Source organism: Heptranchias perlo, chromosome 23 (genome assembly GCF_035084215.1).
Source record: "Heptranchias perlo isolate sHepPer1 chromosome 23, sHepPer1.hap1, whole genome shotgun sequence".
Taxonomy (NCBI): Eukaryota; Metazoa; Chordata; class Chondrichthyes; order Hexanchiformes; family Hexanchidae; genus Heptranchias; species Heptranchias perlo.
In genome coordinates this window covers 38,625,303-38,644,876 of record NC_090347.1, presented here as the reverse complement: position 1 = coordinate 38,644,876, position 19,574 = coordinate 38,625,303, and the positions used below count along the sequence as shown (strand labels likewise).

At 45.5% G+C, this 19,574-nt stretch overlaps 1 protein-coding gene across 1 annotated transcript in view; it reads left to right on the top strand.

The window, feature by feature from the left end:
* The first annotated feature begins 399 nt into the window (after positions 1 to 399).
* The window catches only part of cacna1g (calcium channel, voltage-dependent, T type, alpha 1G subunit), a 369,805-nt gene continuing 350,630 nt past the window's right edge, over positions 400 to 19,574 (top strand). Inside the window, exons 1-3 of the mRNA XM_068004449.1 lie at positions 400 to 508; positions 615 to 775; positions 13,790 to 13,923. Of these exons, the coding sequence (XP_067860550.1) occupies positions 400 to 508; positions 615 to 775; positions 13,790 to 13,923 (404 nt within the window). The remainder of the gene's footprint in view (positions 509 to 614; positions 776 to 13,789; positions 13,924 to 19,574) is intronic.

Here is a 19,574-nt window from a genome sequence, read left to right as displayed (position 1 = left end):
TCTGGGTCCAGATCCTGGAATTCCCTACCTCATAGGCTCTACCCATTGCCTAGGCTGACGCATGAACAGAGGCCACTTGAGTGAGGGTCTAAAGGGGCCTTGCAATTGTGCTCCAGTGAGAGTCAGCACTTTCAGAAGACAAGGGGAGAAACCTGAGGGAAATATGGCAATAAAAAAAATTATGTTCAAAGAAAAAACTCCCCACTCCCAGTATGAATATATGTGTTAAAGTGTTTGATACAATTGTAATTCCTCTTTTGAAGCATTAGTTCACAATAACTGGAATCCAAATCATTGAATGTGAAGTATCCTCGAAAAGCAAATTTCACACATGATATTGGTTCACTGATACCAGATTTACATGGGTAATTTTAACCTGCTCCGCCTGGCAGGAAACCGATGGGCTCGGATCAGTTTACACCCAGTCTGATTTTACTTTCCAATGAATTCACAGTTCGGGCGGGGTGTAAAACGGACGGCCGATCTGATCCCATCACTTTCCCGCCAGGCAAGTTCAGTCCTTCAGTGAATCATTTCCCTAACCCCTTTGTTTATTTAGTTTTTTTTTGGTGTGTGGCTTCCTTGCTGTCACAGTTTCCTTGTGTGATCATTAGCTACCGTGTCCGTTACTGGAAATTTCCTTAACTCCCCTCGCTCTCTTACGTGGTTCGAACGGATGAGCATGTTGGTAATCCTGCTGAATTGCGTCACCCTTGGAATGTTCCAGCCCTGCGAAGACAGCACCTGTAAGTCGGAACGCTGCAAAATTCTACAGGTGAGCTCTCGTTGTTTATCTTTCAGGTCCAAATGTTGAATATGCGATGGGCTGGATGGGAGTGGTAGGTTGGCAACACCTCTGAAATCTAAGTTCAAATCTCCCCTGCTATCTGTAAGATGCATTTTGGGTGGTCGCAACCCTCTAGTTGCTCCTCCTTCCCAAAAAAGAAAATCAGAGCGCTTGCTTGAAATTCAAACCGCAGCAGATCCAGCATCCGGCCTGAAGGGGGCGGTGTGACCGAGTTTCAGCACAGACTATTCCAGAACTGCATCGACCAGAAAAACTTAAGAAGACAGCAGTGCTCCTTTAATGTTATCAGCATGAGTTGGCTATACCTAAAAGACAGGGTTACATTTGAACCTACATAAAGGGAGCAGAAAATAAGGAACCAGGATTGGCATAAAACTGCATTTTATTAACTTACCCCTTCTGCACCAATATTTCATCCTGGTGCTCGAAGTTTCAGCTTTACCCACTGAAGAGCTGAATTATCATAATTTTGGGGGGTTTCTAATAGTTAAGCAGCTCATTGGCTGTTTGAGAAGTGTGGCACTACCATAATGGGTATGATTTTAGCCCGGAGGCGGGCAGGGGGCAGGGGGGTGGAATTCCTGAAGGGAAACCCGGATGTACAGGTTTCCAGACGTCCTTATGATTTTGTCGTGAGGACTTCGTTTTTTTTTTGCCAGTTTCCTGCCTGACGGGCCAGCCTGATCTACAGGTAAGTGTTAGATGGGGGGGGGGAGGGGGGTCACCAGGTGGTGTCGGAGGTCGGGGGTCATTCATGGGAGGGGGTCAGTCATCGGGGCTGATCCCCCATGACTGACCGCCCCCCCCCCACAATGACTGACCCCCCCCCCCCCCTCGAATGACTGACAGTCCCCCGATGACTGACCCCTTCTCATGACTGACCCCCGACCTCCGACACCACCCTCCCCATCCAACACTTACCTGAACGCGTCCTCTTCTTGGTTCTTCTTCCGTCCGACTGAGAGCCAGCCTGTAGATCAGGCTCCTCTCACATGGCGTGAAGCAGAAGGCCCGGGAATCCCGGCCCCCAGGGGCTAAAATCAAAAAAGCTTTGAAAATGGAGGCCCGCTCTCTCCTTAAAAGCTTTTAAAGCCCGACCCGCCTCCCGAGAGCGGGTTGGTTGCTTGCCCCTCGTCCTATCCCCGTGAAAATGAAATGGGTGGGTTGGAGGCAGGTTGGGGCGGGTTTTAGATTTTTGCAATTGTTACTGCCCCCCGTCCCCAACCCATCCATTTTTCCAAGCTAAAATCATGCCCAACATGTCCAGCTTGGGCAAAATTTAACGATAATTAATTCATAATGGACAAGAGAGCAAAATGGCCACCAGCAGCCATTTTAATTCACGGCCGTTAATATAAGGGGAAAAAAACTGAAGAAAACTTTTCTTACCAATACAGCAAAATATAGCCACTGGCATTTCAGAATTTTAAACAGTAGTACATTTGAAATGCAAACCATGAGATTAACAGTCAATAGAATTTTCTCATCAGAGGCAGTTTTGACATAAATTGGAAAAACTCTTTTGAAAGCCTTGTACTTCCCTTCAAAGGTTAAGCAGCCATGAAGTATTTGAAAGCCATTATGTTTTCATTTTGTACATATTAGCATACAGATTGTCTGTTAGTGTCTGTACATAAGTAATACAAGATCAGATTTGCATGCATCAGATAACCCTTCTCACACATATTAAAATATATGGGCAACCAGACAGTAACAAAGGCCTTTAAAGAAGAATACCACTGCACTAGTGTCCATATTATGCAGCATTGCTGGTTATCACAAACAATTTTCCCATATTGTTTATTGCGAACCAGTGGGGAAGGGCCAGTACTCAGCGCAGGACACCACCAACAAGGAAAGAAGCTGTGGTAAATCAGGAAGGACAGACTAGGTGACACCAAGTTTGGTTTCAACTGGTTGAAGATTTTAGGAGAAAGGGAAGACAATAAGGTCGGTAAGGAATTCTACCGTTTTGAGGTGCTGGGAAAGAATTAGTTTGAGTAGGAGACTCTGCATTGAATTTTCATTTCATAGAATCATAGAAAGGTTACAGCCTATCGAGTCTGGTCCAGCTCTATGCAAGAGCAATCTAGCTAGTCCCACTCCCCCGCCCTTTCCCTGTAGCCCTGCAATTTTTTTCCTTTCAAGTACTTATCCAGTTCCCTTTTGAAGGCCATGATTGAATCTGCCTCCACCACCCCCTCGGGCAGTGCATTCCAGATCCTAACCACTCGCTGTGTAAAAAAGTTTTTCCTCATGTCACCTTTGGTTCTTTTGCCAATCACCTTAAATCTGTGTCCTCTTGTCCTTGACCCTTCCGTCAATGGGAACAGTTTCTCTCTGCCTACTCTCTCTAGACCCTTCATGATTCTGAATACCTCTATCAAACCTCCTCGCAACCTTCTCTGTTCCAAGGAGAACAACCCCAGCTTCTCCAGTCTATCCACGTAACTAAAGTCCCTCATCCCTGGATTTCAAATGAAAAGATGGGATGTTGGGAGGAAGGTAGTGTCGGATGGCAAGAGAGGAAAGTTCAGAGGAACACTGATCATAGTAGTAAATAGAAAAAGATCGAGTCAGCTCACATCCCCAAATCTCTCATATTCTTCTTCGACAAATTTATCCCACACAAGCAGTACCTGGGTCCCTGTTTTCACTTCTTGTGTGTGGTATCCTGCATTTGTCCATGTTGAACTTCATTTGCCAGTCAGCAGCTCCGGTGAAAATCCAAGACCTTGGTTGGTCTTATCATAGAATCATAGAAAGGTTACAGCCCAGAAGGAGGCCATTCGGCCCATCGAGTCCATGCCGGTTCTATGCAAGAGCAATCCAGCTAGTACCACTCCCCCCTATCCCCGTGGCCTTGCAAATTTTTGCCTGTCAAGTATTTATCCAGTTCCCTTTTGAAGGCCCCCTCGGGCAGTGCATTCCAGATCCTAACCACTCGCTGTGTAAAAATTTTTACACAAGAAAATTATCTCTGTATTTGACTACCCCTCACTGAAACTGTGATACTATGGTCATCAGGAACAGGATAGGTCACTATACTGACTCAGCACCTCCCCTCATTTCAGCCGACCTCCCCTTATTACTAGCCTCTACTTCTTTCTCTTTAGCTAGTCTTAAAACCACATTAGAGGGATTGGTACTGTTAACACTTACTGACCTTGGCTTGTAAAGGAGTCTTTCACGTGGTGTCTTTTAGAAATCTAACTATATAATGGTTTCCCGCAGTAATTTGGAATGCGACCATCTCAAAAAGGTTGTCCAGGCAAGGATAGTCCACCATTTTGCTTCTGATTATTGGTTTTTGAATTATTGAGGCCATGATAATGGATCTGCAGTTTCCAGGTATTGTTTTGTCACCTTCTTGAAGCAGGGAACTATATTTGCCTGTTCCCAGTTTATCAGAACCTCCTCAGTGTCACTGACTCCTTCAAAATGTCCAACAGTGCTTCACAGATCTCCCTTGTCTTTCTAAGTACCCTGGGATAGAGTTCATTTGTCCCTCAGGACATATTAGTTCTCAGTCCCTTTAACCTATCTAGAACCTTTGCTTCACTAAGCTCAAAGTCCTGGAACATACATGGTGTGTGTTGGATGTTGGATGGTATATTGTCAGTGTCCTGATTGGTAAATACCTCCATGAAGTAGTCATTTGACATGTTTGCTGCCTCCTGTTCACCCTCACTTTGGTCTCCCTTGGGGTTTTAATTTCCTCCCTATCTTCTTGCGGTTAACTGCCCCCTCTAAGTCCACAGTCGTCAAAACAAGACGGGACTGGTTTACAGAGTGTGATTTGTTGCAGGTTATTCTGCAAAATGTAGGCAGTGCACCCAGGCGTTCATTATTTATGTATGAGTAAAGACAGCGCGTGTTGCCAGGCTGTTTAACCTCTAGGGGGCATGATAGCCGATCTTCAGCTTGTTGCCACCTGACCTGTGACATATGGACATTCTCTTGCAGTCACTGAACAGGGATGTCCTGGCTCATTATATACCAAAGGCCAATTACATAAGATGCTCAATCAGAGTCCCAACTGATAAATGCACTGTGATTAAAGGAACTAAGCCGGACTAAGCTGGAGGATCGCAGGCTTAATCCCCGGTCTGTGCTGAGTTCACTGATCTCAGTGTCTGTAGAGATGCTGCAAGTGGCCTTTCAATATCCATGTGCTAGGAAGGGAAAAAGCCAACTCCTGAATACCATAGAGTGCGTCCATGTGCACGTTAAGTGAGGATAGCATCAGGCTCGATTCTAATGCCTTTTTCACAGCTCACACCAGAAGAATGGTCACTTAGGTCAGGTGTCAGAGGCCAAATGGGGCCTGTGCAATTAGGACCCAGAATGCAAAAATGCCTTTCGAAGACAAAGTTGCTTCTTTTAAAAAAGAACAAAAGCTGCTTATCTCGTGGTTGTGAAGTCTGGTTAAGGTTGCCAACTCTGATTGGACACATTCTTGAAAATTTCTTCACGTGACCTCCCATCTCCAACTGCTCTGCTCAGTCAAACAATCTTTTCCCCATCTCCAATGTTTTTATAACTAATAAACAAAAGCTATCAAAGAAGATGAAAAAAACAGGTAATGTTCTTTTAATGTTGCTATGATTTTTTCTCCTGGGTTTGCTCGGAGCAGTGTCCTGGAGATTAATCTGTAATTCCTGGAGACTCCAGGGCAATCCTGGAGGGTTGGCAACCCTAGGTCTGGGGCATGAATCCCAACCTTCACATAGGTTTTTTTAACGCGAGTGATCTTTTGTCCCTCGGTCTCCTCAGTGTTAAAGGCAGGTGTGAGACTGTTTTTCTTTAATGGTAGGCTGAAATCAATGACAATTGCCCAAACGTTAAGCTTCGGCAAATAATTGCGATTTTTCTAGATGAGTTTAGCTTATGCAGCGTTAAAATGAAAAGTTTGCTGAATTGAATTTAGAGTGATTGCTTTTTAATTTTCATGCTGTTCACCCTGTCAATCACCACATTGCAAGGCATGTCAGGAGATGAGTACGAGCACTCATATTAAAAAAAAATGTATTTTTTTTATTATTAGATTTAGTACAGGTTACATTCCCAGCTGCTGCTGTGATCCCTGTGGGCATCTGTGTTTGCTTGAGCTGCAATATCGAACCGTCGAACAGACAGTCGGCATTCGAGTCAGATATGATGGGCAGGTTCTAGCTGTCCAGATTGGACAGTCTGTGAGTATATTAAAAACATAAAGGTTGGTGCAGTGGAGCTGCCCTGCCGGTAGATGCAACTAGCAGATTTAATAAGCACTGTAGCCTTAACAACTGCAAAAGTGTAATGTTGACCCAACCCACCCGATGAGAAAGGGACGTAATCAGGTCAGTCGCCCGATTTTACTCCCCGCCCGATTTTACACACGCCCGATTTTACACCGCGCCCGATTTTACACACGCCCGATTTTACACCCCACTCGAATTTACACCCCGCCTGATTTTACTGCCCGCCCGATTTTACACCCCGCCCGATTTCACACCTCGCCCGATTTTACACCTCGCCCGATTTCACACCCCGCCCGATTTCACACCTCGCCCGATTTTACACCTCGCCCGATTTTACACCCCGACCGATTTTACACCCCACTCGATTTTACACCCCGCTCGAATTTACACCCCACTCGATTTTACACCCCGCTCGATTTTACACCCCGCCCGATTTCACACCTCGCCCGATTTTACACCTCGCCCGATTTTACACCCCGCCCGATTTCACACCTCGCCCGATTTTACACCTCGCCCGATTTTACACCCCACTCGATTTTACACCCCGCCCGATTTCACACCCCGCCCGATTTCACACCTCGCCCAATTTCACACCTCGCCCGATTTTACACCTGCCCGATTTCACACCCCGCCCGATTTCACACTCCGCCCGATTTTACACCTCACCGAATTTTACACCTCACCCATTTTTACTCCCCGCCCGATTTTACACCTGCCCGATTTCACACTCCGCCCGATTTCACACCTCACCCGATTTCACACTCCGCCCGAGTTTACACCACGTCCGATTTCACACCTCACCCGATTTCACACCTCGCCCGATTTTACACCTGCCCGATTTCACACCCCGCCCAATTTCACACCTCGCCCGATTTTACACCTGCCCGATTTCACACCCCGCCCGATTTCACACCCCACCCGATTTTACACCTCACCGAATTTTACACCTCACCCATTTTTACTCCCCGCCCGATTTTACACCTCACCCGATTTTACACCCGCCCGATTTTACACCTCACCCGATTTTACACCCCGCCCGATTTTACACCTCACCCAATTTTACACCTCGCCCGATTTTACACCTCGCCCGATTTTACACCTGCCCGATTTTACACCTCGCCCGATTTTACACCTGCCCGATTTTACACCTCGCCCGATTTTACACCTGCCCGATTTTACACCTCACCCGATTTTACACCTCACCCAATTTTACACCCGCCCGATTTTACACCTCACCCCGATTTTACACCTCACCCATTTTTACTCCCCGCCCGATTTTACACCTCACCCCGATTTTACACCCCGCCCGATTTTACACCTCACCCGATTTTACACCCCGCCCGATTTTACACCCCGCCCGATTTTACACCTCACCCGATTTTACAAGTCACCCGATTTTACACCTCACCCGATTTTACAAGTCACCCGATTTTACACCTCACCCGATTTTACACCTCACCCGATCTGATTTTACACCTCACCCATTTTTACTCCCCGCCCGATTTTACACCCACCCAATTTTACACCCCGCCCGATTTTACACCTCACCCGATTTTACACCTCACCCGATCTGATTTTACACCCACCCAATTTTACACCCCGCCCGATTTTACACCTCACCCGATTTTACGCACCACCCGATTTTACACCTCACCCGATTTTACACCTCACCCGATCTGATTTTACACCTCACCCGATTTTACACCCCACCCGATTTTACACCCCGCCCGATTTTACACCTCACTCAATTTTACACCCCGCCCGATTTTACACCTCACCCGATTTTACGCACCACCCGATTTTACACCTCACCCGATTTTACAAGTCACCCGATTTTACACCTCACCCGATTTTACACCTCACCCGATCTGATTTTACACCTCACCCGATTTTACACCCCATCCGATTTTACACCCCGCCCGATTTTACACCTCACCCAATTTTACACCCCGCCCGATTTTACACCTCACCCGATTTTACACCCCACCCGATTTTACACCTCACCCAATTTTACACCTCGCCCGATTTTACACCCCATCCGATTTTACACCCCGCCCGATTTTACACCTCACCCAATTTTACACCCGCCCGATTTTACACCTCACCCGATTTTACACCCCGCCCGATTTTACACCTCACCCAATTTTACACCTCGCCCGATTTTACACCTCGCCCGATTTTACACCTGCCCGATTTTACACCTCGCCCGATTTTACACCTGCCCGATTTTACACCTCGCCCGATTTTACACCTGCCCGATTTTACACCTCACCCGATTTTACACCTCACCCAATTTTACACCCGCCCGATTTTACACCTCACCCCGATTTTACACCCCGCCCGATTTTACACCCCGCCCGATTTTACACCTCACCGAATTTTACACGCCGCCCGATTTTACACCCGGCCGATTTTACACCTCACCCGATTTTATACGCCACCCGATTTTACACCCGCCCGATTTTACACCTCACCCATTTTTACTCCCCGCCCGATTTTACACCTCACCCCGATTTTACACCTCACCCATTTTTACTCCCCGCCCGATTTTACACCTCACCCCGATTTTACACCCCGCCTGATTTTACACCTCACCTGATTTTACACCTCACCCCGATTTTACACCCGCCCGATTTTACACCTCACCCGATTTGACACCTCACCCGATTTTACACCTCACCCGATTTTACACCTCGCCCGATTTTACACCTCGCCCGATTTTACACCTCACCCCAATTTTACACCTCACCCCAATTTTACACCCCGCCCGATTTTACATCCGCCCGATTTTACACCTCACCCCAATTTTACACCTCACCCATTTTTACTCCCCGCCCGATTTTACACCTCACCCCGATTTTACACCTCGCCCGATTTTACAAGTCACCCCGATTTTACACCTCGCCCGATTTTACACCTGCCCGATTTTACACCTCACCCGATTTTACACCTCACCCAATTTTACACCCGCCCGATTTTACACCTCACCCCGATTTTACACCCCGCCCGATTTTACACCCCGCCCGATTTTACACCTCACCGAATTTTACACGCCGCCCGATTTTACACCCGGCCGATTTTACACCTCACCCGATTTTATACGCCACCCGATTTTACACCCGCCCGATTTTACACCTCACCCATTTTTACTCCCCGCCCGATTTTACACCTCACCCCGATTTTACACCTCACCCATTTTTACTCCCCGCCCGATTTTACACCTCACCCCGATTTTACACCCCGCCTGATTTTACACCTCACCTGATTTTACACCTCACCCCGATTTTACACCCGCCCGATTTTACACCTCACCCGATTTGACACCTCACCCGATTTTACACCTCACCCGATTTTACACCTCGCCCGATTTTACACCTCGCCCGATTTTACACCTCACCCCAATTTTACACCTCACCCCAATTTTACACCCCGCCCGATTTTACATCCGCCCGATTTTACACCTCACCCCAATTTTACACCTCACCCATTTTTACTCCCCGCCCGATTTTACACCTCACCCCGATTTTACACCTCGCCCGATTTTACAAGTCACCCCGATTTTACACCTCACCCGATTTTACACCCAGCCCGATTTTACACCCGCCCGATTTTACACCCCACCCGATTTTACACCCACCCGATTTTACACCCCGCCCGATTTTACACCTCACCCGATTTTATGCACCACCCGATTTTACACCTCACCCGATTTTACAAGTCACCCGATTTTACACCTCACCCGATTTTACACCTCACCCGATCCGATTTTACACCTCACCCAATTTTACACCCCATCCGATTTTACACCCCGCCCGATTTTACACCTCACCCAATTTTACACCCCGCCCGATTTTACACCTCACCCGATTTTACACCCCATCCGATTTCACACCCCGCCCGATTTTACACCTCACCTGATTTTACACCCTGCCCGATTTTACACCCCGCCCGATTTTACACCTCACCCAATTTTACACCCCGCCCGATTTTACACCTCACCCGATTTTACACCCCATCCGATTTCACACCCCGCCCGATTTTACACCTCACCTGATTTTACACCCTGCCCGATTTTACACCTCACCCGATTATACACCCCGCCCGATTTTACACCCCACCTGATTTTACACCTGCCCCATTTTACACCTCACCGATTTTACACCTCACCCGATTTTACACCCCGCCCGTTTTCACACCCCGCCAGTTTTACACCTCACCCAATTTTACACCCCGCCCGATTTTACACCTCACCCAATTTCACACCCCGCCCGATTTCACACCCCGCCCGATTTTACACCCCGCCCGATTTCACACCCCGCCCGATTTCACACCCCGCCCGATTTTACACCCCGCCCGATTTCACACCCCGCCCGATTTTACACCCCGCCCGATTTTACTTATCAGAATTTTTTTGCTGAAGCTTAATGTTTTAGAGACTGTCATAAAACAGCCTACCATGATAAATGGGTCATACCTGCAATAAAGAAAGAAAAAAAAGAAAGATTTGCATTTACATAGCACTTTTCACGCCCTCAGGACATCCCAAAATACTTTTGAAGTGTAGCCACCGTTGTAATGTATGGAAACACAACAGTCAATTTGCGTACAGCAAGATCCCACAAACATCAGTGAGATAATGACCAAATAATCTGTTTTAATGATGTTTTTGGCTGGCCAGAACATCGGGGAGAACTCCCCTGCTCTTCTTTAAAATAGTGACACGGGATCTTTTGAGTCCACCTGAAAGAGCAGATGGGACCTCAGTTTAAACGTCTCATCCGAAAGATGACACCCCCGACAGTGCAGATTTCCTTCAGTACCGCACTGGAGTGTCAGCCTGAATTTTGTGCTCAAGTCTCCGGAGTGAGCCTTTGACGCTGAGGAGTCCGAGGGACAAAAGATCACTCGGGCTAAAGAACCTATGTAAAGGTTGGGATTCATGCACCAGGCTTCACAATCACGAGATAAAACGAGAGGCCAATCTGATCGCACCAGTTTCCCAATGGGCGGGTTAGGTTAAAGTTCCCCAGTGATCTCGGGCAAAGCATCTCATTGTTGCACAAGCTCCTTCACAAGCAGGTAGGAGACTGAGTGGTGTGATAGGTTATACCCTAGGGTTTGGTCTCAAGTTCAAACTTAAAATTTTAATGAAGTTCAAGGTCAGGGTAAGCCTAGAACACAATGAGAGGCCACTTGTGGCATCTCTAGTCGCCCAGGCTGAGATCAGTGAACTCAGCACAGACCAGGGACTAAACCCAGGATCGTCCAGATCTGTAAGGGAAATAGGTTCAAATCCTGCCCAGATTAATGGAATGAACCGAATAATATGTATATATTAAAAATAATTGGAATTGAGTGAGTCTCGCCAATCCTTGTCTTGATTTGCTAATAAATTGAGTTCTCGGCTTAGCCTGACCCTGAACTTTGTTAAAATTTAAGTTTGAACATGAATTTTGAAATTTAAAAAACTGCAAATCTGAAACAAAAACATAGTGCTACAAAGGCACAGGCATCAGTGGAGAGATGAGACAAGATGATGAAGGTTTCTACCTGAAATGCTAACCTATCTCCCCTCCCCATAGGTGCTGACTCACCTGCTGTGCGTTTCCAGCATTCTGATTTTCGTAAAATATTTACCTACTTAACTTACTCAGTTCAACTTTCAGCTACGACTATCAATGGTCTGGAAGTTATCTCAACGTGTTCTTTATTTATACTGCAGCTACTGCTCTGAGACCAGCACAGTGTGGCTTTCTGCCAGCTGGTTGCCCATTGGCACTGCCTAGTCACAAGCATGCTCAGAGCTTCCACCCCCCCCCCCCCCCACCGTCCCTCTACTGTTAACGTTTAAATGCTCAGAAGGTGCAGAGGAAGGTGGGAGGATTTCCACGGAGCTCCCCCGACTTCCCGTTGTAACTTCGGCAGAAGATCAGCGGAAAGCCTTGGCAATAGAGTTAGTAGCCGTTCATGCCGCTGCACCGGGCAGGGGAGGGTCCCGTCGTTGTCCCAGCGGATAAGCCCTACGCAAGTTTCCAAACGAGTACCAGCACTATCTAAACATCTAACTACAGTTAGAGGGAGTGCAGTGTGGATTTACTTGATTGATACCTGGACTCCAAGGGTTAAATTACAAAGAAAAATTACTCAAACTAGGGTTGTATTTCCCGGAATTTAAGGTTAAGGGGGGATTTGATCAAAGTTTTCAAGATATTAAGGGGGAACTGATAGGGTAGATGGAGAGAAACTATTTCCGCTGGTTGGGGAGTGTAGGACTAGAGGACATAGCCTAAAAATTAGAGCCAGGACTTTTAGGAGTGAAGTTTGGAAACACTTCTACACGCAAAGGGTGGTAGAAGTTTGGAACACTCTTCCGCAGTTGATGCTAGCTCAATTGTTAATTTTAAGTCTGAGATTGATAGATTTTTGTTAACCAAAGGTCTTAAGGGACATGAGGCTAAGGCCTATGGAGTTAGATCACAGATCAGCCACAATCTCATTGAATGTCGGAACAGACTTGAGGGGCTAAATGGCCTACTCCTGTTCTCATGTTCCAGTGTACGGGTGTCCAGAGGCCCAAGGAAGCCCGCTGATCATTTTTTCTAAAACTGGTTTGACACTTCACTGGAGTCGCACTGTGGCGGTGCCAAACCCAAGCAGTTCGACACTACTTGCTCCAGGGGGCAAGTTTCTGGAGTCAGGGCGGGTCTTGACTCTGGATTTAGACGAGTTTAAATCATTGCTGCAAGGCAGGCACCATGATACATCAAAGGTAACATCGCACCCTTGGTTGAACTTTCTGTTGGTGTGCAAGTGTGAGTAAGGGCTGCCGAGTATTCTGGAATGTTATTCGCAGATCAGATGGATCCCTGCAACCGTGTGATTGATAATAGCAATTAGAGAGGTTGGCAATTCCCTCAAGAATAGAAGATTAAGGGGTGATCTAATTGAGATGTTTAAGATGATTCAAGGATTTGATAGGATAGATAGAGAGAAGCTATTTTCTCTGGTGGGGGAGTCCAAAAGAAGGGGGCATAACCTTAAAATTAGAGCTAGGCCATTCAGGGTGATGTCAGGAAGCACTTCTTCACACAAAGGGGAGTGGAAATCTAGAACTCTCTCCCCCAAAAAGCTGTTGAGGCTGGGAGTCAATTGAAAATTTCAAAATTGAGATTGATAAATTTTTGTTAGAGGATATGGAACCAAGGCAGGTAAAATGGGGTTAAGACATAGACTAACCATGATCTAATTGAATGGCGAAAGAGGCTCAAGGGGATGAATGGCCTACTCCTGATCTTATGTTCCTATGTCCCTATCTATGTTACTGCTGTGCTACACTCATCATTCCAACATTTTATTAGACCGATAGATATGTAAGAGATTGTGCGATAGAAGGATCAAAATCATATTTCACTGTGTCTACCGCCATGTGGCAGGCAAGTTGTCCACTGGACAAGAACGGACTGTGCCTTTAATGCTATATTCAGGATTCACAGTGAAGGAGATGAAACGTAAGTGGAGACAAGTCTGATTCCAGGCTGAATAACTGACAGTGGCGCCACCACCTAACAGCATAAATAACTTTGCTCTGTGTAATTTTTTTTGGTTGCCCTCTGGCAGGTTCCCTGAGATCCTTTCCCATAAATGTCAGTTATTTTATAGCGGTTGGCAACAACATCCTAAACCTCCTGCTTAGGCTCCACTCAAGTATGACATACTGACTGGTGATTCTGTCTTTCAGCGTTTCGATGATTTCATCTTTGCATTCTTCGCCGTGGAGATGGTTGTCAAGATGATTGCGCTGGGCATCTTTGGCCCAAAATGTTACCTAGGTGACACATGGAACCGTCTCGATTTTTTCATAGTTGTTGCCGGGTAAGTTCTCTGAGCTCTTTGTCTGTCCTGTTGCCTCTTTGTACATTGAGTGTATTAGAGAATGGATTAGAGAATAGAGGTGAACTGAAGACCACTTAAATGCACCCTGATGAAATTCAATCTTTCTTCAGAATCAGAATTCCTTTGTCATTAACTCAGTATTAAATATTCTGGTTAAGAGCCACGTTCTCACTTCTCAGCCCATTGTTACACACAAGCAAAATATTTCATACATTTTTACATAAATTTATCAGGTTTGATTGCTGAAGATGTATCTGCCCAAGATATTGATAAGCTCACATGACAGCGCATGGTAAGATCCACTTGCAAGCCATCTCTCTGGCAGTTCCTGCTCCTACTCCCACCTCAATTGCCGAAAAGTCAATCAATCGCCATACTCTAGATAATTGTTTAAGGCACAAATGATGATACCACGATACTTCCAGAATGTTTTAAATCTAGACCATGTTAAATTCAAGGGCATACTGATTAACATAAAGGTTATTCCCACTTTAAGAATATAAGAAATTGGAGCAGGAGTAGGCCATACGGCCCCTCGAGCCTGCTCCGCCATTCAATAAGATCATAGTTGATCTTCGACCTCAACTCCACTTTCCCGACCTATCCCCTTATCCCTTGATCACTTGGTGTCCAAAAACCTATCGATCTCCATCTTGAATATACTCACCAGCATCCACAGCCCTCTGGGTAGAGAATTCCAAAGATTCACAACCTTCCGAGTGAAGAAATTTTTCTTCATCTTGGTCCTAAATGGCCGACCTCTTATCTTGAGATTTTGACCCCTAGTTCCAGACTCTCCAGCCAGGGGAAATAGTCTCTCAGCATCTACCCTGTCAAGCCCTCTAAGAATCATATACATTTCAATGAGATCACCAAGTGGAGCAAGTGTCAGTGGGGGAAGATTTAGGGAGCAGTGATCATAGTATCATAAGGTTTAGAATAGCTATGAAAAAGGACACGGACCACTCTAACGTAAAAATACTCAATTGGAGGAGGGCCAATTTCAGTGGGATGAGAACTGATCTGGCCCGGGTAAATTGGAATCAAAGATTGGCAGGCAAAACTGTAATTGTTCAGTGGGTGGCCTTTAAAGAGGAGATTGTTCAGGTACAGTCTAGGTACATTCCCATGAAGGAGAAAGCTAGGGCAACTAAAGCCAGAGCTCCCTGGATGACAAAAGAGATAGATTGTAAGATGAAGCAGAAGAAAGAGGCGCGAAACAGATGTCAGGTTGATAAAGTGAGAACCAGGCAGAATATAGAAAGTGCAGAGGGGAAGTGAAAAAGGAAATTAGAGGGGCAAAGAGAGAGTATGAGAAAAGACTGGCGGCCAACATAAAAGGGAATCCAAAAGTCTTCTATAGGCATATAAATAGTAAACGCGTAGTAAGAGGAGGGGTGGGGCCGATTAGGGACCATAAAGGAGATCTACTCATGGAGGCAGAGGGCATGGCTGAGTTATTAAATGAGTACTTTGCATCTGTCTTTACCAAGGAAGAAGATGCTGCCAGAGTCTCAGTAAAGGAAGATGTAGTTGAGATACTGGATGGGCTAAAAATTGATAAAGAAGAGGTACTAGAAAGGCTAGCTATACTTAAAGTAGATAAGCCACCCGGTCCAGATGGGCTGCATCCCGGGTTGCTGAGGGAAGTAAGGGTGGAAATTGCGGAGGTACTGGCCATAATCTTCCAAACATCCTTAGATATGGGGGTGGTAGCAGAGGACTGGAGAATTGCAAATATTACACCCTTGTTCATAAAAGGGTGTAAGGATAAACCCAGCATCTACAGGCCAGTCAGTTTAACGTTGGTGGTGGGGAAACTTTTAGAAGCGATAATCCAGGATAGAATTAACAGTCACTTGGACGAGTGTGGATTGATTAGGGAAAGCCAGCATGGATTTGTTAAAGGCAAATCATGTTTAACTAACCTGAAAGAGTGTTTTGATGAGGTAAGAGAGAGGGTAGATGAGGGCAATGTAGTTGATGTGGTGTACAAGGAATTTCAAAAGGCATTTGATAAAGTACCACATGGTAGGATTATCATCAAGATTGCGGCCCATGGAATAAAGTGGGCACTAGCAACATGGATACCGAATTGGCTAAGTGACAGGAAACAGAGAGTAGCAGTGAACGGTTGTTTTTCGGACTGGAGGAAGGTATACAGTGGTGTTTCCCAGGGGTCGGTGCTGGGACCACTGCTTTTCTTGATATATATTAATGACTTAGACTTGGGTGTACAGGGCACAATTACAAGATTTGCAGATGACACGAAACTTGGAAGGGTAGTGAACAGTGAGGAGGATAGTAATAGACATCAAGAGGATATAGACAGGCTGGTGACATGGGCGGACACGTGGCAGATGAAATTTAATGCAGAAAAAAGAGAAGTGATACATTTCGGTAGGAAGAACGAGGAGAGTCAATATAAACTAGAGGGCACAATTCTAAAAGGGGTACAGGAACAGAGAGATCTGGGGGTATATGTGTACAAATTGTTGAAGGTGATAGGGCAGGTTGAGAAAGCGGTTAAAAAAGCATAGGGGATCTTGGGCTTTATAAATAGAGGCATAGAGTACAAAAGCAAGGAAGTCATGATAAACCTTTATGAAACACTGGTTCAGCCACAACTGGAGTATTGTGTCCAGTTCTGGGCACTGCACTTTAGGAAAGATGTGAAGGCCTTAGAGGGGGGTGCAGACGAGATTTACTAGAATGGTTCCAGGGATGAGGGACTTTAGTTATGTGGATAGACTGGAGAAGCTGGGGTTGTTCTCCTTGGAACAGAGAAAGTTGCGAGGAGATTTGAAAGAGGTATTCAAAATCATGAAGGGTCTAGTCAGGGTAGATAGAGAGAAACTGTTCCCATTGACGGAAGGGTGAAGAAGCAAAGGGCAAAGATTTAAGATGATTGGCAAAAGAACCAAAGATGACATGAGGAAAAACTTCTTTACACAGCGAGTGGTTAGGATCTGGAATGCACTTCCTGAGGGGGTGGTGGAGGCAGATTCAATCGTGGCCTTCAAAAGGGAACTAGATAAGTACTTGAAAGGAAAAAATTTGCAGGGCTACGGGGATAGGGCGGGGGAGTGGGACTAGCTGGATTGTTCTTGCATAGAGCCATCGCGGACTTGATGGGCCGAATAGCCTCTTCCCATGCTGTAACCTTTCTATGATTCTATGATTCACTCTCGTTCTTCTAAACTCCAGAAAGTATAAGCCCATTCTACTCAGTCTCTGCTCATGGACAACCCTCTCATCCCAGGAATCAATCTAGTGAACTTTCATTGCACCCCCTCTAAGGCAAATATATCCTTCCTTAGGTAAGGAGACCAAAACTGTACACAGTACTCCAGGTGTGGTCTCACCAGAGCCCTATATAATTGCAGCAAGACCTTCTTACTCTTATACTCCAACCCTCTTGCAATAAAGGCTAACATACCATTTGTCTTCCTAATTGCTTGCTGTACCTGCATGATAATTTTCTGTGATTCGTGTACAAGGACACCCAAATCCCTCTGACCGCTAACATTTCTTAGTCTCTCACCTTTTATAAAATATTCTGCTTTTCTATTCTTCCTACCAAAGTAGATAATCTCACATTTCCCCACATTATACTCTATCTGCCACCTTCTTGCCCACTCTCTTAACCTGTCTATATCCCTTTGCAGCCTCTTTGTGTCCTCCTCACAGCTTACTTTCCCACCTAGTTTTGTATCATCAGCAAACTTGGATACAGTACAATCGGTCCTCTCATCAAAGTCATTGATATAGATTGTAAACAGCTGAGGCCCAAGCACTGATCCTTGTGGCACCCCACTAGTTACAACTGCCAACCCGAAAATGACCAGTTTATTCCTACTCTCCGTTTTCTGTCCATTAACCAATCCTCAATTTATGCTAATGTATTACCCCCAATCTCAAGTCTTAATCTTGTGTAACAGCCTCTTGTGTGGCACCTTATTGAATGCCTTTTGAAAATCCAAATATACTACATCGACTGGTTCCCCCTTATCTACCCTACTAGTGACACCCTCAAAAAATTATAGTAGATTTGTCAAACCGTGTTGACTTTGCCTAATCATATTATAATTTTCTAAGTGCACTGTTACTACGTTCTTAATAATAGATTCTAGCATTTTTCCTACTACTGATGTCAGGCTAACTGGCCTATAGTTCCCTGTTTTCTCTCTCCCTCTTTTCTTGAATAGCGGGGTTGCATTTGCTACCTTCCAATCCACAGGGACTGCACTAGAATCTAGGGACATCTGGAAGATCAAAACCAATGCATCCACAATCTCTGCAGCCACCTCTTTTAAAATCCCTTTTAACCCTCTTTTAAACTCAAATAGCTCAAATTATTCTTCAAACTCTATTAGCTTAAGATCCTAACTGCATCTTCTTGTGTGTGCTTTTTCTTTCATGTTAAAGGGCTAAACCTGTTCAAGCCAAGTGATTTGTTCCACTTGACTAACATTGCTCTCCCTTATTTCATCTGTTGTCTTTAATACAAAAGTATTTCATTGGCTGTAAGGTGCTTTGGGATGTCCTAAGTTCATGAAAGGTGCTATATAAATGCAAGCTCTTTCTTTTTTTCTTTTCTCTTTTTCAATATAGTGCTTCAGTCAGGAAGGTATAGGGAAACTGAGTTCTCAATAGTGACCTTAAGGTTCTTCTGCATGAACTTTTCTGGCTTACTTTACCTCGAAGACTTGCCATAAGACAAATAAGGAAGGAGTCTTTCTGGCTATTCCGTCTCCTGCTCTTCCCTTCCAGGCTTCTTGGCCACCTTTTCTTACACTCCACTCCTCTGAACAGTACTGCTCCGTTCCTCTCCCAAGGAGTTTCTCTGGTCACCTCTGCTCCTATTCCCATTCTATTCCTCTCCCAAGGAATCTCTTTGACTGCCCCTACTACCTGCTCCCACTCCCACTTCACCTGCAAAATCCAGCTTTGCAATATCTTGCTTGGCTTTCCCCCCCCCCCCACCCCCCCACAAGAAAATAAGGAATGTTGGTCTGACTTTTCTTGATTTAAAACCTATTCATACCATTGCTTTACACATCTGTTTATTCCCTGGACACAATAAAAAGCACTTGGTTTCACATCACTCACATTTGTAAACTTCCACTCACTGAAGAGCTGCCATTGATTTCAGTGGTAGATTTGAGCTGAGATACAGATCAGTCATGATCTAATTGAATCGTGGAACAGGCTCATGGGTCTGAATGGCCTACTCCTGTTTCTATCTTCCTATGTTAAATGGACATCCCAGTCTAGTGCACACTTTCAGTTGGCATATGGGTTGTGCACTTAAGTGGATAGTGTCTTTCCATTGTGATCCAGCTGTTTTCTGGTACTTGAGATAATGCGATATTTTAGTCATATCATTACCAGTATAGTTATAATGGAGTCTGAGCTCAAAGCCCTGTGCACGCTGGTCATGGCTGGAACCCTTTAATCTTTTTACTCAATCCTGTATGGAGTGCTGTGCAGCTACAAAGAGGGAGAAATGCCTACCAGGTGGCAGGTCTCTCAAGCTCCTTTCCCACCAGATTCCAGCCGGACCCAAACCTATGATTAATGTCTTCATTCTTGTACCATTGAGAGCTATAAGAGTTGAACAATTGTCT